The sequence below is a fragment of the Mus caroli genome, chromosome 13, assembly GCF_900094665.2.
Source record: "Mus caroli chromosome 13, CAROLI_EIJ_v1.1, whole genome shotgun sequence".
NCBI classification, from domain to species: Eukaryota; Metazoa; Chordata; class Mammalia; order Rodentia; family Muridae; genus Mus; species Mus caroli.
Window position 1 is genome coordinate 72713198 of NC_034582.1, and position 19068 is coordinate 72732265.

At 48.0% G+C, this 19068-nt stretch overlaps 1 protein-coding gene across 1 annotated transcript; it reads right to left on the reverse strand.

Moving 5' to 3' along the window:
* Window positions 1-7835: 7835 nt before the first annotated feature.
* Window positions 7836-19058, reverse strand: Nr2f1 (nuclear receptor subfamily 2 group F member 1). Its single transcript, XM_021180488.1, has 3 exons — window positions 16924-19058; window positions 13991-14518; window positions 7836-8867 (listed from the first exon to the last, which is right to left on the reverse strand). The coding sequence occupies exons 1-3, from the start codon at window positions 17375-17377 to the stop codon at window positions 8587-8589; spliced, it is 1263 nt and encodes a 420-aa protein (XP_021036147.1). The 5' UTR covers window positions 17378-19058; the 3' UTR covers window positions 7836-8586.
* Window positions 19059-19068: the final 10 nt, after the last annotated feature.

Sequence of the window (19068 nt, forward strand, 5' to 3'; positions counted from 1 at the left end):
TGGGGCCTTCTTCTGCCGCCCCGCCCTCCCCCTCCTTTTTCCCCCCACCTCCAGCTCCCGCCCCAGGCCAGCGGGGCTCGGAATTCCCAGGCACCGCGGAAATTTCAGCGGGGTTCCCAGCCGAGAAGTACGCTCCGGAAGCGTCCTCATTTGCCCTGCGTCGCTCGAGGACGCCGGCGCCCAGGATAAGCCAGTGGCGTGATAATTAATGGAATACAATATTTATGGCCCAATGTATTGACTCCGAGGCAAGTACACCGCGTAGACAGTCCGTGGGGGTCTGGCAAACAGGGGGCGAGTGAGCAAACATAATGACCGAAGTACTTATGTCTATCGGGTTTGCTCACTTAAATCCGAGGTATGTAACATCATGATAAATATTAATATACACCTGCACAGCCCCTCAGCAACGCCATCCTAAACTCTCCCTTCCTGAGTGCTGCCCTTTACAAAAAGGCCAGAGAGGAGGGCTTTAACATAAAATGCTGCAAATATGAAAAATAGGTCACCAATAAAATTGGTCTCAGCATGGAGTGTAATTGCAACAAAGTGCCGCCGAGTAAAATCGAGGAGTGAGCTGGCTGAGGCGGCACAGTCGCGAACCATCTGGTGTGTATTAAAAGCGGTGCTGTAAATATTGCTGAGAGCTAATGCATTATCGGCTTCTATAAGTGCACACGGCCTGTAAGCTTTCCATATGTTAGAACATGTAGATCGGGTGGGAGCAAGGAAAGGTGTTCTATCAATCACCATCTTCGGAAACATCAGGTTTTGCCACTTTGGTGGAATTTTGGCCAAAACGTGTCAAATGTACATCTCCATTATCTGCCCCTCCCAGCAGCCCCTTCCTCTTGCCGCAGCTCTTCTTTCTCGTTTTCTCTAGCTTCTCTCCTGCTCCCATCTTCCAACCCCCCCACCACCACCCTTTTCTTACTTTCCACGGGGATAGGGCAGGCATTGATGACGTCACTTCACAGCAGTAAAAGAGAGTAACACACACACACACATACACACACACAGAGAGAGAGAGAGAGAGAGAGAGAGAGAGAGAGAGAGAGAGAGAGAGANAGAGAGAGAGAGAGAGAGAGAGAGAGAGAGAGAGAGAGAGAGAGAGAGAGATCATGTGTTTTTCATCAGTGCTAAATTTTTGCCTTTTTCACAGAAACGAGCCTCCCAGCATGGGTACTCCTGTTCTGAAGATAGTAACCCGTCACCACTCCCTTTTGTGGGGTGGTCCACAAGGTGGGGAGCGGAGTAATCCTGTGCAGGGGTCTAGTGACAGAACCAGCTCTTTCGGATGAAACCAGGGGAAATGAGATTCAAAGAGCACGACTTCTAGGGAGGATTTCGCACCACAACGTCCAAGCCACCTCTACAAGCCGGCTGGAGGGCTCCTGGCTACAATGCAGTTTTGGTTTGCACCCAGGAACTTCCTTTCTCTAGCTCGTCCCTCCATAATCCACCCCCCCCCCAGTACTGAATTGCCACACACAACATAGCTAATAATTTTCCCTGTCACATTACTTTTCTGGGGGAAACAGCTCAAGTCTTCTCTTTCCTGATGATACCCCTTATTTAAGCGTTTACTATAATTACAATCTCGTCTCTTCTGAGCTCCCCCCGCCCCATATTACTCAGCTACAAGTTTTGTTTTTCTTTCTTAAGTCCACTGGTAGGAACTACCTCTATTGCGTCTATGCTGTCCCACAGAGATCACTTTTTCCCAGTTGGCCTGGTCTCTCTCATTATTTCTACTTCTTGCCACGCACCTCTTTCCCTCCTTCCCCTCTCACCTATACACTCAGAACAAACCCGAGACTTCAGTGTGGGTAAACCTGTCGGCCATGACAATCCAGGCTCAACCAGCAAATAAATAAAATTCTTACTTTCTTGGTTTTTGGCTGCGGGCTGCGTTCCCCTCCGGCGGGAGCCTCCTGTAATTATTGGAGCTATATTTCTTCCCTGGGAGACATTCGAGGGGATTTTTAGTTGGAAGTTTGTTTCTGCTGAGTTACTTTGGATCCTGGACCAGTGTACTCACAGTGGCCAGGACCAAGAGGCTCTGAGTGAAGTGCAGATTGAGACATATCCAGTTTCTTCTAACAGGATCATTTCATGTGGGAGGTTGGACACAAAGTTTGCGCTGGCTCGTGACTAGCATTCTAGTGAGAGACGTGCATATTTTAAAACAACAAAGCAGGCTGGAAAGAAGGCTCAGGGGAGGGGGGGGGAAGCTGGAAAGAAGTTACTAAGTGACAAACATCTGTCAACATGGGATAACTTGTATACCCCAGTGTGCAAAGCTATCTGGCCAGCTCTATGAAGTTCAAGGAACAGAATGTGGGATAGTCGGGTGGATACATATTTGTCTCTGGGAGACCTAGTATTTTTTTAAAGACCCCACCCTTTAAGTAAAAGGACAATTAAAACTGCACAAGTGAGTATAATTTTACAATTATGTTTTCCTGAATTAATACTGTTAGAATCTATGAAACTGTTGAAAAATGTACTTTACCTTAAAACGATGGGCAGGGAATATGAAATAATAAGCAGGGTGTCTAGGATACCAAACCATGCAGAAGAAAGGAGAGAGACAAAGCTCAAGCGGCCCATGTGCTGGGTCCCAGCTATCTGTAACCAGCAAACTGTAAAGCACAGGTTTCCACACAACATGTGTGTTGGAAGCCAAACACATCAGCATCCTTCCTTCAACAAGGAGGGATGGCAAAGCAGTTCCAGGGGATTTTCTCTTTTATTTAAACCTGGACTTTCAACAAGAGTGTTATGCATTTACAGAGAAAAACAATAACAATAACAAAAAACAAAGTTATTAAAAGATGATGAAAAATACTGAGAGGCCTCTCTCTCACCACACACACACACACACACTAGACCTCCCTCTTAACAATCATATAGAAGTTTAGGCTCCAGCGTCTACTGAGAAATCTTTTTCTCTACCCTCTTCCAGCTCTGAAGACAAAAGGAGAAAGGGCCTAGTGGTGAGAGGGATATCTCCGTTAGTTGTCAGCATAGGTCCATGGGTTAGGAATGCTAATGAGCCTCTTGGCCAGCTCAAGACTTGGTTCTTGCTTTCTCACACACTGATGCTCACACACACTGGAGTCCTGCAAGCTGGCTGACAGGCACACAGACAGAGCATCCTGCCCGACTGCCTCTCTGGCCTTTTTCCTCTGAGCCCAGAGATCGATCACTGACCCCATCATTAGGCCAAAGCTTTATTTATCTGGCTGTGCAATGATATTATCATCCTTAAATGTTATATACAGCAAATGTCTTCCTAAATCAACACAATAGGTTAGTTTGCAGAGACTAGCTTGGTCTGTCTTAAAGAAACCCCTAGATATTCTCTCTCTCTCTCCCTCCCTCTCTCTCTCTCTCTCTCTCTCTCTCTCTCTCTCTCTCTCTCTCTCTCACACACACACACACACACACACACTCTCCCCCTCTTCTCTTTTCTTCTCCACAATTGGGGGGTATTTTATAGTCTAGACTTGGGGATTTGATCCCTTGCTTTCAGCTGGTTAGATGAGGCCTTAACAGTTTGGAAGACGTTTAGACATCATTATTTAGCTATCACTGAGATTCCCATCAGGGGTTCTCTTGTCAGCAGGATCCGACTGCCTAGATCCACTCTATTCTACATGATCCGGATTTCTCAAATTCGGATAGAAGTGAAAGCAAGGGGTGGGGATTCTGATGTGCAACCTTCCACCGTGTTAATTGTTTTCTTTCCTCTCAATTACATTCATAAACCTATTTTCTGCATTGCATGTTATTTCTTTGTGCTTCAAAATTGAAACCACGTGCAGTCTTTTCCCCTCAACACACAGAATAAATGCATTGCCCCCTCCCCCAACCCATCACGTTACTATTTACATCTTGGTTACTCTGTGATCGGACCCAGAAGGAGAAATTGGTCAATTGGAACTAGGTGAGGCTTTGTCAGAGTATCTCTCAAATCCAAATCTCTGGCCCCCATCTCCAGAAAAGACTTCACCTTTTACTCCCTATTCTTCACCTACCTCTGTCCCTTGCTCAGGTTGTTGAAGCTTTCATGGGGGAGAGTTAGCAGGGAGAACTTCCGAGAAGAAAGGCTACCCAGCAACTTTGGGTCTGATCCACCCACTGTCCACTCCACCCCTCACTCTCCAGCCATTTGGTGTCGGCAGCAGTCACCTCTGTTATTCTCTGATCCAAGATCTTGGGCACAACAGAACCTGATCCCCAAGCTGCTGGCTGCTCCTTGGGGAAAGGGTCTTCCCAAGCAAAGAAGTCCGACGACAAACAAACAAACAAACTCGGAAGGGGGAGGGGAGTAGGAAAAATGGATTCCCTGACAAGAAGAGATAATAAATGAGAGGCGCTTTCAGATAGATATCTCAGACGTGAAATTGCGCCCAGCTGGTTGTGTAAGCAAACAAATAGTTTCATGTTAGGAACTCTCAACTTGTGGCTTGATGAATAGAACACGACAGAGGTAAATGGGTCTTTAACTCATTTAGGAATACGACTCTTTGGCTTCCCAAGTAAAAAGCCCAGTGATGCCACGGACCTCCGAACAGGCCCAATAAAAGAGTTTTATTGGTTCCCACTTCTGTCCCCCCTCCCTCCCTCCATATGCTTCTTATGGTCTTCTATTTGCAGGACAATTAGGTTGTTTGTTCTAAGGAATAGGGGAGTTCCCCAAATATGAGTCAGGCATTAGGAAATAAAAGGGCTGCCTATAAAGAAAATTTTCAAAAATAAACATTTTACTTTTTTCTTTTCCTCTTTCTCTCTCTCTCTCTCTCTCTCTCTCTCTCTCTCTCTCTCTCTCTTTCTTTCTTCCTCCCCCCACTACTCTTAAGAGCTGTGTTGCAGCTCTCTAACAGCAAGGCTGGTCTGTGAAGTCTCAGGGATCCTGCTAGAGACCTTGAGCCTCTACTAAGGAGGGACAGAGTTCTGGAGGGACAGAGTTCTGGAGGGACAGAGTTCTAGAAGAACAAGCTGAACACGAAAGGACCCACATTCCTGTTCTGAGTTTTCTTTCACTCAGCCTGGTCCCAAGTCAGAAATGGTGTAGGAAGATTAGGGTGTCAAAGATCATATCTTCTCATTCTGCCTATGGTCTGTAAAGGCAATATTTTCAGGTAAGGTAGTTTAAACCTATTTCAAAGTCACTGAAGTTCTCTGGTGCCCAGCAAGTGTTTGGATTAAAAGAGAACATTAAACATTCCTAAGTCGTGGTAATTTCAAGAAGGAAGTCACTTTACAAGGGTTGCCTCAGTTTCCACCGGTTCTGGGGAATCCATGTCTCCATTTTCCCAATTTTTGGAAGTAGGAGCTGGTACTTACCCAGAACGACCTCCAGACTCACACCCTGCTTCGATGGCTCCCCCTGGCGCCTAGCATGAAAGTAGCTCAACATTGTGCGCACTCCATCTGGCCACCCAGACAGAAAAGGTTCCCATCTGCACCACCTAAGCCTCCTGTTAAGGCCTGGGACCACAGAAATTACCTGAGCCGGAGAAAGCACTAGATGATCACAAGTTAGGCTATTACTAGAGCCTGTTCTCAGCACTGAAAGCCCTGAAGTTGCTGGCCCGATTCCTTATGCACCCACCAAGGGCAGGTAGAAAGCCTAGGACGTTTCCTTGGTGTGTGTGTGTGTGTGTGTGTGTGTGTGTGTGTGTGTGTGCTTCCGTGTTGTTAGTAGTAGGCTTCACCAACAACTTAGGGGCTGCAGTCTTGGTTCCTCAACATTTCCTCGGGGTGATCGGATTTGTGTGTGGTTTCTGTGCCCTGTACTCTGAAATAGAAAGTCAGTGGGCTCAAGCAGCCTTAGTGTGAGTGTGTACTGACCATAACCCCAAGTCTCCTATGTTAGGAAGGAGACTTAAGTCCATAAACACAAGTTGTTCTCGGTGCATATTGCAGGTAGGTCGGAGGTGGGGGAATACTGCCCAGGATCCCTAAACAGGCCAGTGTATCCCTGGCTCCTCTTTCCCATTCAGCTCTGGGTTTCCTGGCAGCTGGAAGTGCCCCTGGAGAGGCCTGCTTCTCTTTCCACATTTGGACTGGCTGGGAGGTTGGGCCAGGGTTTAAAAAGTCGCTGGGATTCTCTGATCAAAAGCACTCTCCAGACCCCAGGCAGCAAAAGTCAAATGACCCCCTTACACCCCTGGAAACCTGAGAAAGTAAGTGCCTTGGACATCTTGGATCCACCCTTTTCTACACGGGGGGGGGGGGGGGGCTTGGACTTGGGTCTCCATATTGAAATTAATTGAAACGTATAGTTCAGAACTATGAGAAATGTTTATGTTTTCATCAGAGGGATCACGTTGTAATGAATATATTTTCATCTCATTTCCAGAAGGCAGGAAAGGTCAGTGAACTCTCCTGGCAGCTCGGCTTCCCTCCCTCTCAGCATTCTAGCTGCAACCCACCCTTGAACCCTCACTCTGCCGCTGTGGTCAGTACAAGAGAATTCCCAATACTTCCTAGGAGGCCCCTGTGTTTAACACGAATACCTCTCTCTCCTCTCTGCCTCAGGTATCTAGACTGTAGGAAAGTGGATTAAGGCCCAGTCTTCCTGTGCATGAAATATAGCTCGTCCTCTAGTGGCCTAGTTTTAAGACCATGGTCCTACAGTGGCATCCTGCCCCATAGATACTCAGATTACTCAAAATGTCAACCAGGTGGGGCTTGCTTAAGAATCTGGGGAACCTGAAAAGTTTCAGACAGTGAACTGAAAGGACAGGTTATGGGTGGCTTCTAAAAGTGAACTCTTCCCTCATCTAAGCCTATCTGGGACCAAGGGCTGGGGGATACTTGTGTAAGAGGGGTTTTAATTTTAAAGATACGGCTTTACCAATATGTTAAGGAAGAGCTCCCTTGGCAGTGTGTGTTTTCACAGCTCCGGCTCAGATTCCATAAAACATTCATGCTCTGAAATCTGTCGTTTGCCCCTCACCTCAATGCATGCCCAGCTAGATTCCTCAAAGAGAGATATCTGTCTTCCAAGGGCCCATAGGCACTTTAGGGAAGAACCCAGTCTAACTTAGTTTCCTGACACCTAGTCCTAGTTTCTGAGTTCAGCTTGTAATTACCATAAAGTGTGTGTTGGGGGGTGCTTCTTTTGACACCCCTCCCCCCACACAGGAGAGGTCCTACTGGGACCCCCCCCCCTTGACAAGAGCCTGAGAGAAAGGTAAACCAACCACAGGTGGGTAGATCTCCAAGAATGCATAAGAGAAGCAAACTCAGATTCCGCGGTGCTGATGTCTCGGTTTGCCCAGAGGCAAGGAGAAGCAAGACTTGGAGCAGACAGTCAGTGGCTGTCCAGTCCACCCAGACTCAAAAGCTTTGAGGAGCCCTCAAAAACCCCACCCCACCCACAAAATCCTGCCATGAAACCTTTGCACACCCCTTCCAGCTCAGAAACTTTCCCACTGCCATTAGAATGTAGGTGAGCTGACACTGGGTCACTGAAGCAAGCTGTGACACCCATGTGCCTGGAAATTGTGCCTCAAAAGCAATTTGGCTTCCCCTGGCCCCTGACTCAGGGCTGTCCTCAGAAAGAATTTAAAAAAACAAAACTTCTGTCTGGCCACCAAGGCCCAGCCTTCCCCTCCTATCCCATCACATACACAGCCTGGCCTTGCCTTCAGCTTTGCAAAAGTGATGCAGTGGCCTAAGAAAAAGATACAGCCGACGGGACCTTCAAAGTCTCCTACCTCTCAACAATCCAGATGCTAACAATACTCAGTTATCCACAAATTACCCAGGAGCTCCTCTTGCTCTGAGGGTGTAGTTCAAGCAACCAGACACATGGGTTTTGCTAAATTCTTTTATTTTTGTTTAAATTTTCACTTCAATTTTAATTCTTGAAGAACAGCCTCGACAACATATATCGCACTCATTATAAGAAGCAAAGGGTTATATCAAAAATTATTAGTATAGAATCACAGGAAATCTGGTTTGGAACCAGAAAAAATACAAAACAGATATAGATACATAGACACAGGACAAATTTTTTATAATTATTTGGAAAATGTTATTTCCCCCTAATTCTTGTTCATTTTTGTTTATGCGCATACGATGTTTAAATTTTACAAAAAATGAAAATAAACACTAGTATTTTACAAAATGAATAACAATGTTCAGTGTGTGTTTCTACATAGGATTCAGTCCACTTCCATATGAGTAGTTTTCTGTACAGAATATATCCACATCCATCCACAATAAATCCTGGAAGGTCCATCTATTTTATTAAATTTCTCATGGTCCTCTCTTCCAAATTGTTTTTTTTTTTTTCATTTTCTCACCAGACACGAGGTCCTTTTTCTTTCCTTTCCAATGTACTTACAGATCAGATCCTAAATGAGTCTCTTTTTCTCCTGGTTTGCAGCTCAGGTTGCATTCCTGCAGAGTGGGCTGCTCTTGTTCCCAGCCCTCCTCCCGTCTGCCTGGCCTGCCTGGTCCATCATACCAGCATCCCCAAAGGCTTTTTAGTCCTTGGTCAGGGAGAGTCCTCTTAGTCTCTAGGGAGTCAGGGAGCAGGGTCAGGTGGGAAACACCCAAAGTCTAGGAACACTGGATGGACATGTAAGGCCAGTTGAAACTGCTCCCTGACAGCAACATATCTCGGATGAGAGTTTCGATGGGAGTTTTACCTACCAAACGTACGAAGAAGAGTTGCTCGATGACAGAGGAGGACACTGTGCGAAGAGAGGGCAATCGCAGCAGCAGTTTGCCAAAGCGGCTGGGCTGGTTGGGGTACTGGCTCCTCACGTACTCCTCCAGTGCACACTGTGATTTCTCCTGCAGGCTTTCGATGTGGGCAGCATCCGACAGGCCACAAGCATCTGCCAGAGCAGCCACGGGAGGGAGAGACAGGGAAAGGGAACAGACTGTTAGGTGAGTGAGAAGGAAAGGCATACACACCATTAATATTTTGAGGAGAAAAGGAAAAAGAAATAGAAGAAAAGGAAAATAACTCCTTCCCTCCATGCTTCTTTGCCATCCTCTTTCCCACCCCCTACACAAATAACAAGAAATCCAAGCCTCACCATGCTTGGGAGACCAGGAGAGAGGTGCACATGCACAGAGGTGCAGCCTGGCCATGGCTTTGTTTCCCCTCTTTCACCTTTGGATTAAATAATGCATGATGGTGAATCCATGTTTGCTGTGTACTGCAACCTGTTCTCTCCTTCAGGGGAGCACATTTCTGGTTGTGCTCATTAAAAGGAAAGCATTTGCCCCTTTCCCGCTTGATTTTTGGGGTGCTTGGAACCCCTAAAGAAATATACAGCCTTGGAAACAGTTTTTAAAGGCTTCTTCGAGTCCCCCCCCCCCAAGCCAGCTGACCCCAACCAGCAAGCTCAAGTAGAACCTAGATTGTATAGTGAATACACGTGGCAGGGGATAGGGGATCACAAGCTGGCAGAATGGAGAACCAGATCAAGCCTGTGCTATACCAATGTAGAATTGGAGATCAACTATATATGCAGGACAGAGCCCTGCAAATCCTCCTCGGTGAGAGTGGACACTTCTATCTTTCTTAGATCAAGTAATTGAAAACTGGTCACATCTCTGTAAGCTGTATAATAATCATGAGGACTATGGTTCAGTTTCTCCAGGCTGCAGAAAGGGAACATCTTCAGCAATCAGACACAAAGCTAGGCTAGAGGCAGCTTCTGTCTCAGAACTGGGGTGTAGGAAACTCAGAGGGAGGTGGTGGGGGAGGGAGGGGGGAGATAGGATTCCTACAGCAGGGGCCAAGAGAGAAGTGCACAAGGCACTTTATACAATAATGGCAACTGAAAACCTTTGTGGTTATTTCAAACCAACCAAAGTTCTTTGGGGTCATCTAAAAATATTTCAAGACAGCAGATTCTCCTATATCCACTAACCAGGGCCAAGCAAAGGGAGAGGAACGTGGAATCAGAGAAACGGTGGCCCTTCTCTCTCATTTCCTATGTTACTTCTTAATACAAGTAAGATGTATTTTAAAACCAGGAAGATCACAGAGGAACCCTTAGCCAGTCAGGAGGTTGGCTAGAGATCAAAGACAGCGCTTGCTAATATATACATCTGAGAAGGAATTTATGTATGACAACACCTGTAACAGAACATTGTATAATGGGGAAGTGTGACCCTAAGAAAACAACAAATTATTCAAAGCGAAATCTATGTCTGCTGTTTCCATGTTGTGTAGCAGTTCAAGAACTAGGCTTCACAAAGTACTCTGCCACCTTCATCTACAAGGGTATGGCCTTAAGCAAATATTTAAATAAAACTGGTGATATAATTCAAGAACTTCTGAGGCAAGTCTCCTTTGACCCCAGGTCCAGACTGGGTTCCTCTCAGATGTCTAATTATTGCATCCAGCTGGTGCAGTGCATCCGCATTGGTCTGAGTTGGGATGCCAGGGAGATTATTATGGCCAGCAAGACCAGGACAGGAGCACATCCTTGAGGCATTAGTACATAGATAGGGGACTCTTAGGTCAGCCCTTGGACCCGTTTTCTAGCCTAAACTTGCTGCATGGCCATCACACAGACTTGTGTGTGATGTATTTACATATATCTTGCACTGCATACATTTTCTGTCCCCCACACCAAGGGATAGTCTTAGCCACAGACAACACAATATGAGAAAGATAATATGAAATGTTCCCTTAAATATCTATATGACATCTTCTTAAATCAGCAAAACATCAGGACCCCTGGAGTAAGTCACTTCCTCATTCCTTAAACAACTCCAAGGAGAAGTTTAGACAGGTACACTTGGGCCCTACAGTGGCTGCTTTCAGGCCCTTCTCCCTTTGAAATGGAATGCCTGAGACTGAGGCTGCCCCTTCAGGTACCAGTCACCTATCCCTGGTGGTCTTTATCATCCCAGTCACCTATCCCCATGGCCTTTATCATTGTGAGTCCTAGTTCAGGCCCACCTCCACATACGACTTAATCATTCCCCCCAGTAGCAGGATTCTCCCATCTGTAGACAGACAGAATGAGTGAATCAATTGGTGGGTTGTGATGGTAAAGAGAGGTGAGCGAAGGGTATAATTTAGTACATATTTGCCCCCATGAATTATACTCCAGATAAGAAAAGGAGACAGAACATAGAAAACCCATGTCTCACTTTTTATATGGTATTGTCAATGTATTTCTTCTACAGTATAAGGAGAAGAAATTATGTAAATAAATAACCATTACTGCTCAGGCCCTCCCGGTTTAGCCTTTGTAGAGCAGAGAATATATTTCATGTTGTGCATTCAGAAGAGTTTAGTGCTCAGGAAATATAGATGTAATCAGCTGCCATAACTAGAAATCAAAGTTATTCTTGTGCAGAAAATGGATTTATTGTATTTATGTTAACTAGATGGTTCTTTTCAGAGTCAGTCTCATTTATTTGAAGGGATATTTAGGTGTATGAATTAAAGAATTTTTTTCAAAGTAAGTTCAGGTCATGACCTAGTCTTTGGATGATGTCCAGAATATTAAGGATTAAACACACCATCCGGAGGCCAAATGTGAAAACCACCACGGGGGACGCTCATGCCAGCTTCAAATACTTAGCCAGAGCAAGCCATATTGGACAATATGTCTAAAACTGTCTTTTCCATCATTCAAAGTTTCCTTAAAAGTTGGATGGCGTAGGGAAGGCTTCCTGTGAATTCTCTTCTTCCAATGAATTCCCTTCTGGCTAGCAATCAAAACAAGTTTAGTCAAAAGTGGAAATGTGCTGTATGGAAGGGGGTGGGTGAAGGGGGGTGAATTACTACTGATAGGTTTATTTCCATTTACAGATATTCTGTCTGCGATTTTCCAACAAAATAATGTTACTGTTCATGTCTCAGCAGCCCTTGCACCTTGAAGACTTGGTTCAAAAAACTCCTTTGGAAAACTTTTTTTTTTTTTTTAAGTGAAGGGACTTTTCACAGGAATGTTTTAGGATGGGAAGTTTAAAAGCAAAGGTGCATTATTCCACAATGTTCCCTGCAGCCCACATAATCCTAGGCCTGCCTCCCCCCCCCCTCTCTTTCTCTGGGACGTTTCCCAGAGAAAGACCAGCAAAGTAAAGGGTATTTGGAGAACTTTAGGGGCATAAGGAAAAGAGAAGGGAGACCTTTGCTGAGAAAACCTCTGTACAATTCCCCGGCACACACTTCTGCTTTAAGATACTTCACTGGGTGGGATTTTACAACCCTAGCTTCTCCACACTGGCTCCCTTCCTGGTGGATTTGGCTAAACGGATGGGTAGGAGAGCACCAGCCAGCCCTGGGCCTGCCAGAGTCAAAGGACCCTGCTCACTGCTTCCCAGGCTCTTTGTCACTTTTGAAAAACACATTTCCATCAAGAAGACTTGTTAAGATAAAATGCATTCAAAGTCGGAGGAAGCTATTCAATAAATCTTCCATTTGTTTTAAGTTTTGCACTTAAAACCCTTGCAAAGAATGACTCCCTCTCTCACAAGCAGACCTGCATTTGCACTGAAAGTAAAAGGGGAGGGGGCAAGTCCAAGGCTCTAGCCACCTTGCATACAAATGAGCTGCTCTTATCTAAATAAATTATCTGCTGCTCAGATCGATATTAATACTACATTTGCTACATTACAATATTGTGCAAATTTTAGTGTCATTTTAATACAATGTAAATATGACTCTCCATGCATGGAAGTCGAAAAATCTTGATAGATTATTCCACTGCTTCCTGTTTTAACAAGGCCTTGGGAAAAAGAGTTTTGCCATCTCTGCTCCTGAATGGTTTTAATTTGGCTTTTGGAGGGCCTGACTAGGATAGATTTATTAGAATGGTTTATTTGTTCTCCTAATCTAGGAATTAAAAACAATAGTGTCAATAACGGTGGTAAAATTGCAACTAACCTTGCTTATAGTGGGCAAAGCCCAAGATCCATCTAAGCAGCTCTGCCCAAGCAGAGTTCTTTCTGGCTTTGTTTGTATTTCCCTGTTACCTGCTGTCCCTAGTGTGTATATAGTTCCCTCTTGTAGGTTCCAATAATAAAAAGCGGATAGTGTTCTCACAGGCTTAGACCAGAGCCCTTCAAAGGCAACGTTAATGCACTTTCCTGGAAGTTAATTTGAACCATCTATCATAAGAGAGATTGTTAACATGCATGCTACCACCGCCTACACTTAATTTGATATTTTAAGGCATCCTTTTAAATTTCCAGTGTTTGTGTGTTTGCATAGCTATGAAATTTATCTCCCGGCCCGGAGTGCTCTCATGCTTGCGGGTTTTACAGTATTGCTTTTGTTTTTTATCTTTCTTGTTTAGATCGAATCCGTTTTTTATGACCCTCAATAACCTCAGCAACTGCAAACATGAATGGTTTCCGATAAGGGAAAATCAAGCAGCAATAAAGCGAGATTATTTATGATTTATTTGTGCGTATTCTTCCCTTTCCGCCTCTGTCTGTGTCTCTCTGTCGGGAAACTCATCCAAGGAGAGTGCCACACAGACTAGGAAGCCACCTTCCCACGTTCTCTTCTTCCTTCCTCCCACAGAAACACCGAGCTCTTGTACACACACACACACACACACACACACACACACACACACACACACTCACATGCGCGCGCGCGAACACATACACACACACACACACACACACACACACAGAGTTCACACACGGAAGCTAGACGATCCACAATGCCCTGCCTCCCCAGACACACAGTCGCCTCACTCTCGGGGCGCGCTGGGTCCAGGCCATCCATCAGGCCAGGCCGCTGGCCTCACTGAGCTTCCTCCGCTCCAAGCACCACTACGCTCCCAAGATGGCAGCGGCGCGGCCGGCGACAACCACAAACCGGTGCTGCAGACCCTGGGCAGGCCCAAGGTGGCTCGAGCGCCCGGCCTCACAGCGACAGCGGCGGTGCGGGAGCTGCAGGATGCCAGGGACTCGCATCACCGTACCCACCAGCTCCCCGCACAGCCTGCCCACCCCGCGACCGCATCCTCACCTGACGTGAACAGCACGATGGCTTTGAGGCAGCTGTACTCGGCAGAGTCGACGTGCAGCGCCTTGAGCTTCTCCACCTGTTCCTGAAAGATGCGGATGTGGTCCATGAAGGCCACGACGCGGTCCGCGGACATGGGCGAGGCGTGCAGGCCGGCTGCGGCCAGCAGCGGCGCCACGTGCAGGGGCATGGAGCACTGGGCCGCGTTGAGCACGAACAGCTCGCTCCAGGTGAGGCGTAGCAGAGACACCTGGTCCGTGATCTGCAGATCCGGGAAGAACGGGATGTTGCGGGCCCACTCGACGGCGCTGAAGAGGAGGCGGGCTGCCAGCTCGCAGATGTTCTCGATGCCCATGATGTTGTTGGGCTGCATGCACTGGCTGCCATAACGCGACGTGGGGTAGGGCTCTGCGCGCAGCAGCAGAGAAATGTAGCCAGACAGGTAGCAGTGGCCATTGAGAGGATCCCCGTTTGTGAGTGCATACTGGCCTGGATTGGGCTGGGTTGGAGGCATTCTTCCTCGCTGAACCGCTGATAAAAAGAAAGAGAGAAAAGAGGCAATGTGCATCCAGGGGGGCTTGTGAACATCGCCGAGCCGCAGCGCGCACCCAACGCACTGTGGTTCTTTCCTGCAGTCACTCGCTCCCGAAGCATCTTCTCCTGCTTGCTGGGTCTTACTCACAGATCACACTGCTAGGAGATCTAGGGTGAAGTCATCTACCCTCACCAGCTCCGTGTGTCCATCCATAGTCTGCATCCCTGGCTATTTTAGCTAGAGAAGAACTAGGCCTGACTGCAAGGCCCCTAGCTCAGGATGGCTAAGAAAGTACTACCCAACCTCCCAGCTACTAAGAAGCAACACAGATATAAATGAAATCCTTTCAGAATGATACAAATCAAAGTTTTTCCTTTAAAAGTGAAACCTGAGAAAGCCACAAACCTTAGAACACTCTTCACTTGCAAACAAGCAGCAAGTGTATAAAATGTTCCCATAATCTCTAAAGTGCTACAGAATAATTTTTAAAAGATACAAGTTATATATCTTACTGAGTTGGACTACCAGCAAGCATTACACACACCTCCTCCCATCTTCCCTCCTCCTGATTGCCCCACTATTTCTCACTAGTAAAAGAAACAGAAAATTAAAAAAATTCAAGAAGAAGTTGAACTTACAGTAGCCAAACATATTGAAAAAAAAGTAGGAACTACAATTAATGTCTGTCCTGTGCGATGCCACTGCAACCTGCAGCCAGCTTTGCCCAGTGAATGCGCGAGCTTGCAACTGCAAAAACACTGGATTCATTACCCATCTGAATGCAAAACGTAAGCATGCATTGAGTTCTTAAAGCTGACCAAAGTTTTTTTTTTTTTTTAAATGTGTATGTTTTACTTCAACTGTGCCAGCATTTTCAATTGCCATGTAAACAAAGACAACTCTAGGGAAAGTTAGGGCTACTGAACTGCCATCCCCCAACAAATTAGTAGAGCGAGGTCCATGTCCACAGGGCTGTCCTACCTCAGGCTCTACATCATTTTCTTTGGTTCTAATTCCAACAAGAGTTTCAGTGCGGTTTACGCTCTTTGAAACACAATGGTTAGAATACTTTTTCTAATTATAGTTTTGAACTTGGCAGTTATTTTTCAATTAAATGAGAGCACAATTCAAAGTTTTTTGTTTTGTTGTTTTTGTTTTTTCAGATGCCTGCACAATCTCCCTGGAGCTAGCAATGAAGTCGTCATATTTGCCTTCTCCTTGAGATCTGAAGGAATTCAATTTCTTTTCTTGTGGCATATAAAATATAATTTTGAAGTCAATTACAAGAAGAAGTAATCTACATTCTTCGAAATTGACTGGTTCACTAATTTGACTATAAGATATGTTTAATGATTGCCAGGAGATAAACTTTAACTATAAACCGCTAAATATATTTGTAAGAAAAGTGTTCCATCTCATGCCACATGAACATCAAGCATATCCAAATTAAACATCAAAAGTTGTGCTTAATAAAAAAAAATCTCACACATCGATTAAATGATGCAGAAGCTCAAGCCAGCTGCAGTCTGTGCATTATAGCCAGATCAGAAGGATCGGTAAATGCCGTTGTAAATTGTAATTTGTATGCAGTATTTAAGCAGAGGGTGGAGTTTGATGAAGAAATAAAACGAGTATCAAGCTTTAAAAATGACACTACTATGAAAGCAGGGTTCAGTCACAAACTTTCCTTTCAAAGTATAGGGGTGAAAACAAGGCCACAGCTCGGGAGGAGGCGGCCCCAGATCCCTGAAGAGGAGAGGGAGCCAGTGAACAGGCCAGAAGCCCCCCTTCCCCCCTAATTAGACCTACAAGTGCAATAAATCTCACTCCTCTTTTTCCAAGCTAAGCTTCCTAAAGGATGGTGGCAGCAATGAATCTATGGTTCAGGGTCCTCCAGCCCCAGTCCTCTCCCATTATAAATAAAAGGTACGATGAGGCAGAGGAGAAAGTAGGATGGGAAAAACAAAAAAACCAAAAAACAAAAACACACACGGAGAGAAACGGTTTTCTGCAGAAAATCAGCACCCCTCCCAAGTTCATGCTAGCACAGCCCCAAGCATCCTCATACACAAGCGGGAACGAGACACACACGGAGCACATCCAACAGAGGAAGGGAGGGATTTTTAAGCTACAGCTCACGATCCCAGGGACACAATCTTGAGCAGGCAGCGGGCGGGGTGGAGGAGCCGGGGAGAGGAGCGCAGGCCGGGAGGGGGAGGCAGCGGCAGCGAGCTGGGGGGGGGGGGACGCTGGGGGAGGAAAGCAGCGAAGATTGGGAAGCCCGGACCGGCTGGGACCACAGAAGCCCCATCCCCACAGCCACAGGCACCAAGGCGAGAGAGAAAGAAAGAGCAGGGAGGCGGGCGAAGCGCAGGGAGAGAAGCAGAGAAGAAATATTCACCTTCCCGCCTCATGCCCACTTTGAGGCACTTCTTGAGGCGGCAGTATTGGCACTGGTTGCGGTGGTGCTGGTCGATGGGACAGTTCCTGTTGGCACGGCATGTGTAAGTTAAGTTCCTGCGGACGCTCCTCTTGAAGAAACTTTTGCAGCCCTCGCAGGTGAATTGGCCGTAGTGCTTGCCGCTCGACTTGTCCCCGCACACCACGCACTCGATGTGCTGCTGGCTCTGGCCTGAACCTGGCGGGCCCTGGCCCTTGTCCCCTGCCGTGCCGGGGGTGGCGGGCGCTCCGGGCTGGCCCGGGGTCTGCGGCGTGTGCGGCGCGCCGGAGCCCGCCTGCTGCTGCTCGCCGCCGCCGCCGCCGCGGGCTGCCTGAGCTGCGGGGTTGGGGCCGCCGGGGTTGCCCCCGGCCACGTCGTCCTGCGGATCTCGCCAGCTGCTAACTACCATTGCCATATCTTTGGGCCCAGGGAGCGCTGGGGGGAGCCGAGCTGCTCGCCGAGGGCCGCGGGGCGCGCGGGCGCGCTGGGAGGGGAAGGGGAAGGGGAAGGGGGGAGGGGGAGGGGGCGGGGGGCCCACCGGGCGCCCCGGGGTCGCCGGAGCCGAGCCCGAGCCGGGCACCGGCCTCTGCCTGCGCCGCCGCCGCCGCCGCCGCCGTTACTGCCTCAGCCGCCCCGCTGCTGCTGCGCGCCCGCCCGCCCTGCTGGCGTTTTGTTGTGGTTCCTGCTGTTTTCTTTCTCTCTTTTTGCAGCCCCCCCAGGCTCTCAGGCTCCCCCCCCAACACCCCTGCTCCCCTCGCCCGCTCCCCCCGCACTCCGTTCCTGGGGGGGCCTCTCTCTCTCTCCCCCCTCCCCACCCCCCAGCGAGCGAGCTCCCTTCTCTCGCTTTTTTCTTCTTCCCCAACTTGCAAAATCAGAAATGGCACAGGCGGCAGCCGGGAGCGGCGCGGGGCGCAGCGCCGGGGGCGGCGGGCATGGGCCACGGCGCGCGCACACTCTCGCCCTCCGCCTCGCCCGCACCCCCGCGCACACACACACTCGCACACACACTCGCTCACCCGCGCCGGGCGCCCGCCCGCCCGCCCGCCCGCTGGCCGCTGGCCGCTGGGGCTACGCGCAGAGCGCGGGCTGAGCCGACATAGAGGAAGCGGCGAGGGCGGCGGCGGCCGCGGAGGAGGAGGTCGCGGCTGCAGACGCTGCTGGAAGAGCTGGCCGCCGCTGCGTGCTCCGCTGGAGGAGCCGGGGCCCGGGCGGGAGTCCGAGCTGGAGTCGGGGCCGCAGCCCGAGAGCAAGCCGAGGCCGGGGCTGCCCGTGCCGCCGTTGCTGTCCTGGCGGGAGCCCTCGCCCGGTTTCAAGAGTGCGGGGAGCTGGGAGAGTCGAGCAGGATCGGGACGAAGCTGCCGGCGAGGATCAGGGCGCTCGGGTGTCTGGGGGCCAGGTCCAGGGCCGGACGCAGCCAGCCATTCAGGAAGGCAGCGCTGGAGAGCGGGAGGCAGCCGGCGAGGAAGATCACACACTTTGCTCTTTTTGTTGTGCGGGTGGCGCCGGGTTCTCTCTGCCTTCTTCTTTCGGGAGGTGACGGAAGGGGGAGAAAAATACGAGATAATTCACGCCAGCGACGAATTCACAGCGAAATAGGAAAAAAATAAAAATCAGAAGAAAATGCTTGAGAAAATAAGGAAAAAGAGAAAGCGAGAGAGACATCCAAAGTAGGTCGAATAAATAATCCTCTTCTTTTCCTCTTTCTTGCTTCTTCTGCTTCTTCTGCTATAACACACAGAGCTAGTTAAAAAACCCTGGAGATCGCCCAAAAATGTTCTTTTTTTAGTATTTTAAATAAGTGCTCTTCAGCTGGGAACCAACACCCTCCCTCCAAAAAAAATCATATATATATATATATATATATATATATATATATATAATAACGATAAGAAGAATACTGAGGGGTGCCTCCTCCTCCTTTTTTTTCAAGTTTAGTCTTCTCTCTTCTATAGGAAAGGAGTGAAAGAGAAAAGGAGGGAGAGAAAGAGGAAGGGCGACAACTAGTAGAATATGTAAGGAAAAGAAAGGGGAGAGATAGGGCAAGAGGAGAGTGGGTGAGAGAAAGGAGAGGAGGGAGAGAGGGGCGAGAAGAGAGGAGAGGAGAGG

What these genes read in the sequence shown, in the direction of transcription:
- Nr2f1 (XM_021180488.1), bottom strand. Translation starts at nt 17,377, where the DNA reads ATGGCAATGGTAGTTAGCAGCTGGCGAGATCCGCAGGACGACGTGGCC. An exon ending in AGTGGGCATGAGGCGGGAAG is followed by an intron (nt 14,519 to 16,923) that starts GTGAATATTTCT and finishes TCTTTTTATCAG; the next exon opens with CGGTTCAGCGAGGAAGAATG. An exon ending in CATCGTGCTGTTCACGTCAG is followed by an intron (nt 8,868 to 13,990) that starts GTGAGGATGCGG and finishes CTGCTCTGGCAG; the next exon opens with ATGCTTGTGGCCTGTCGGAT.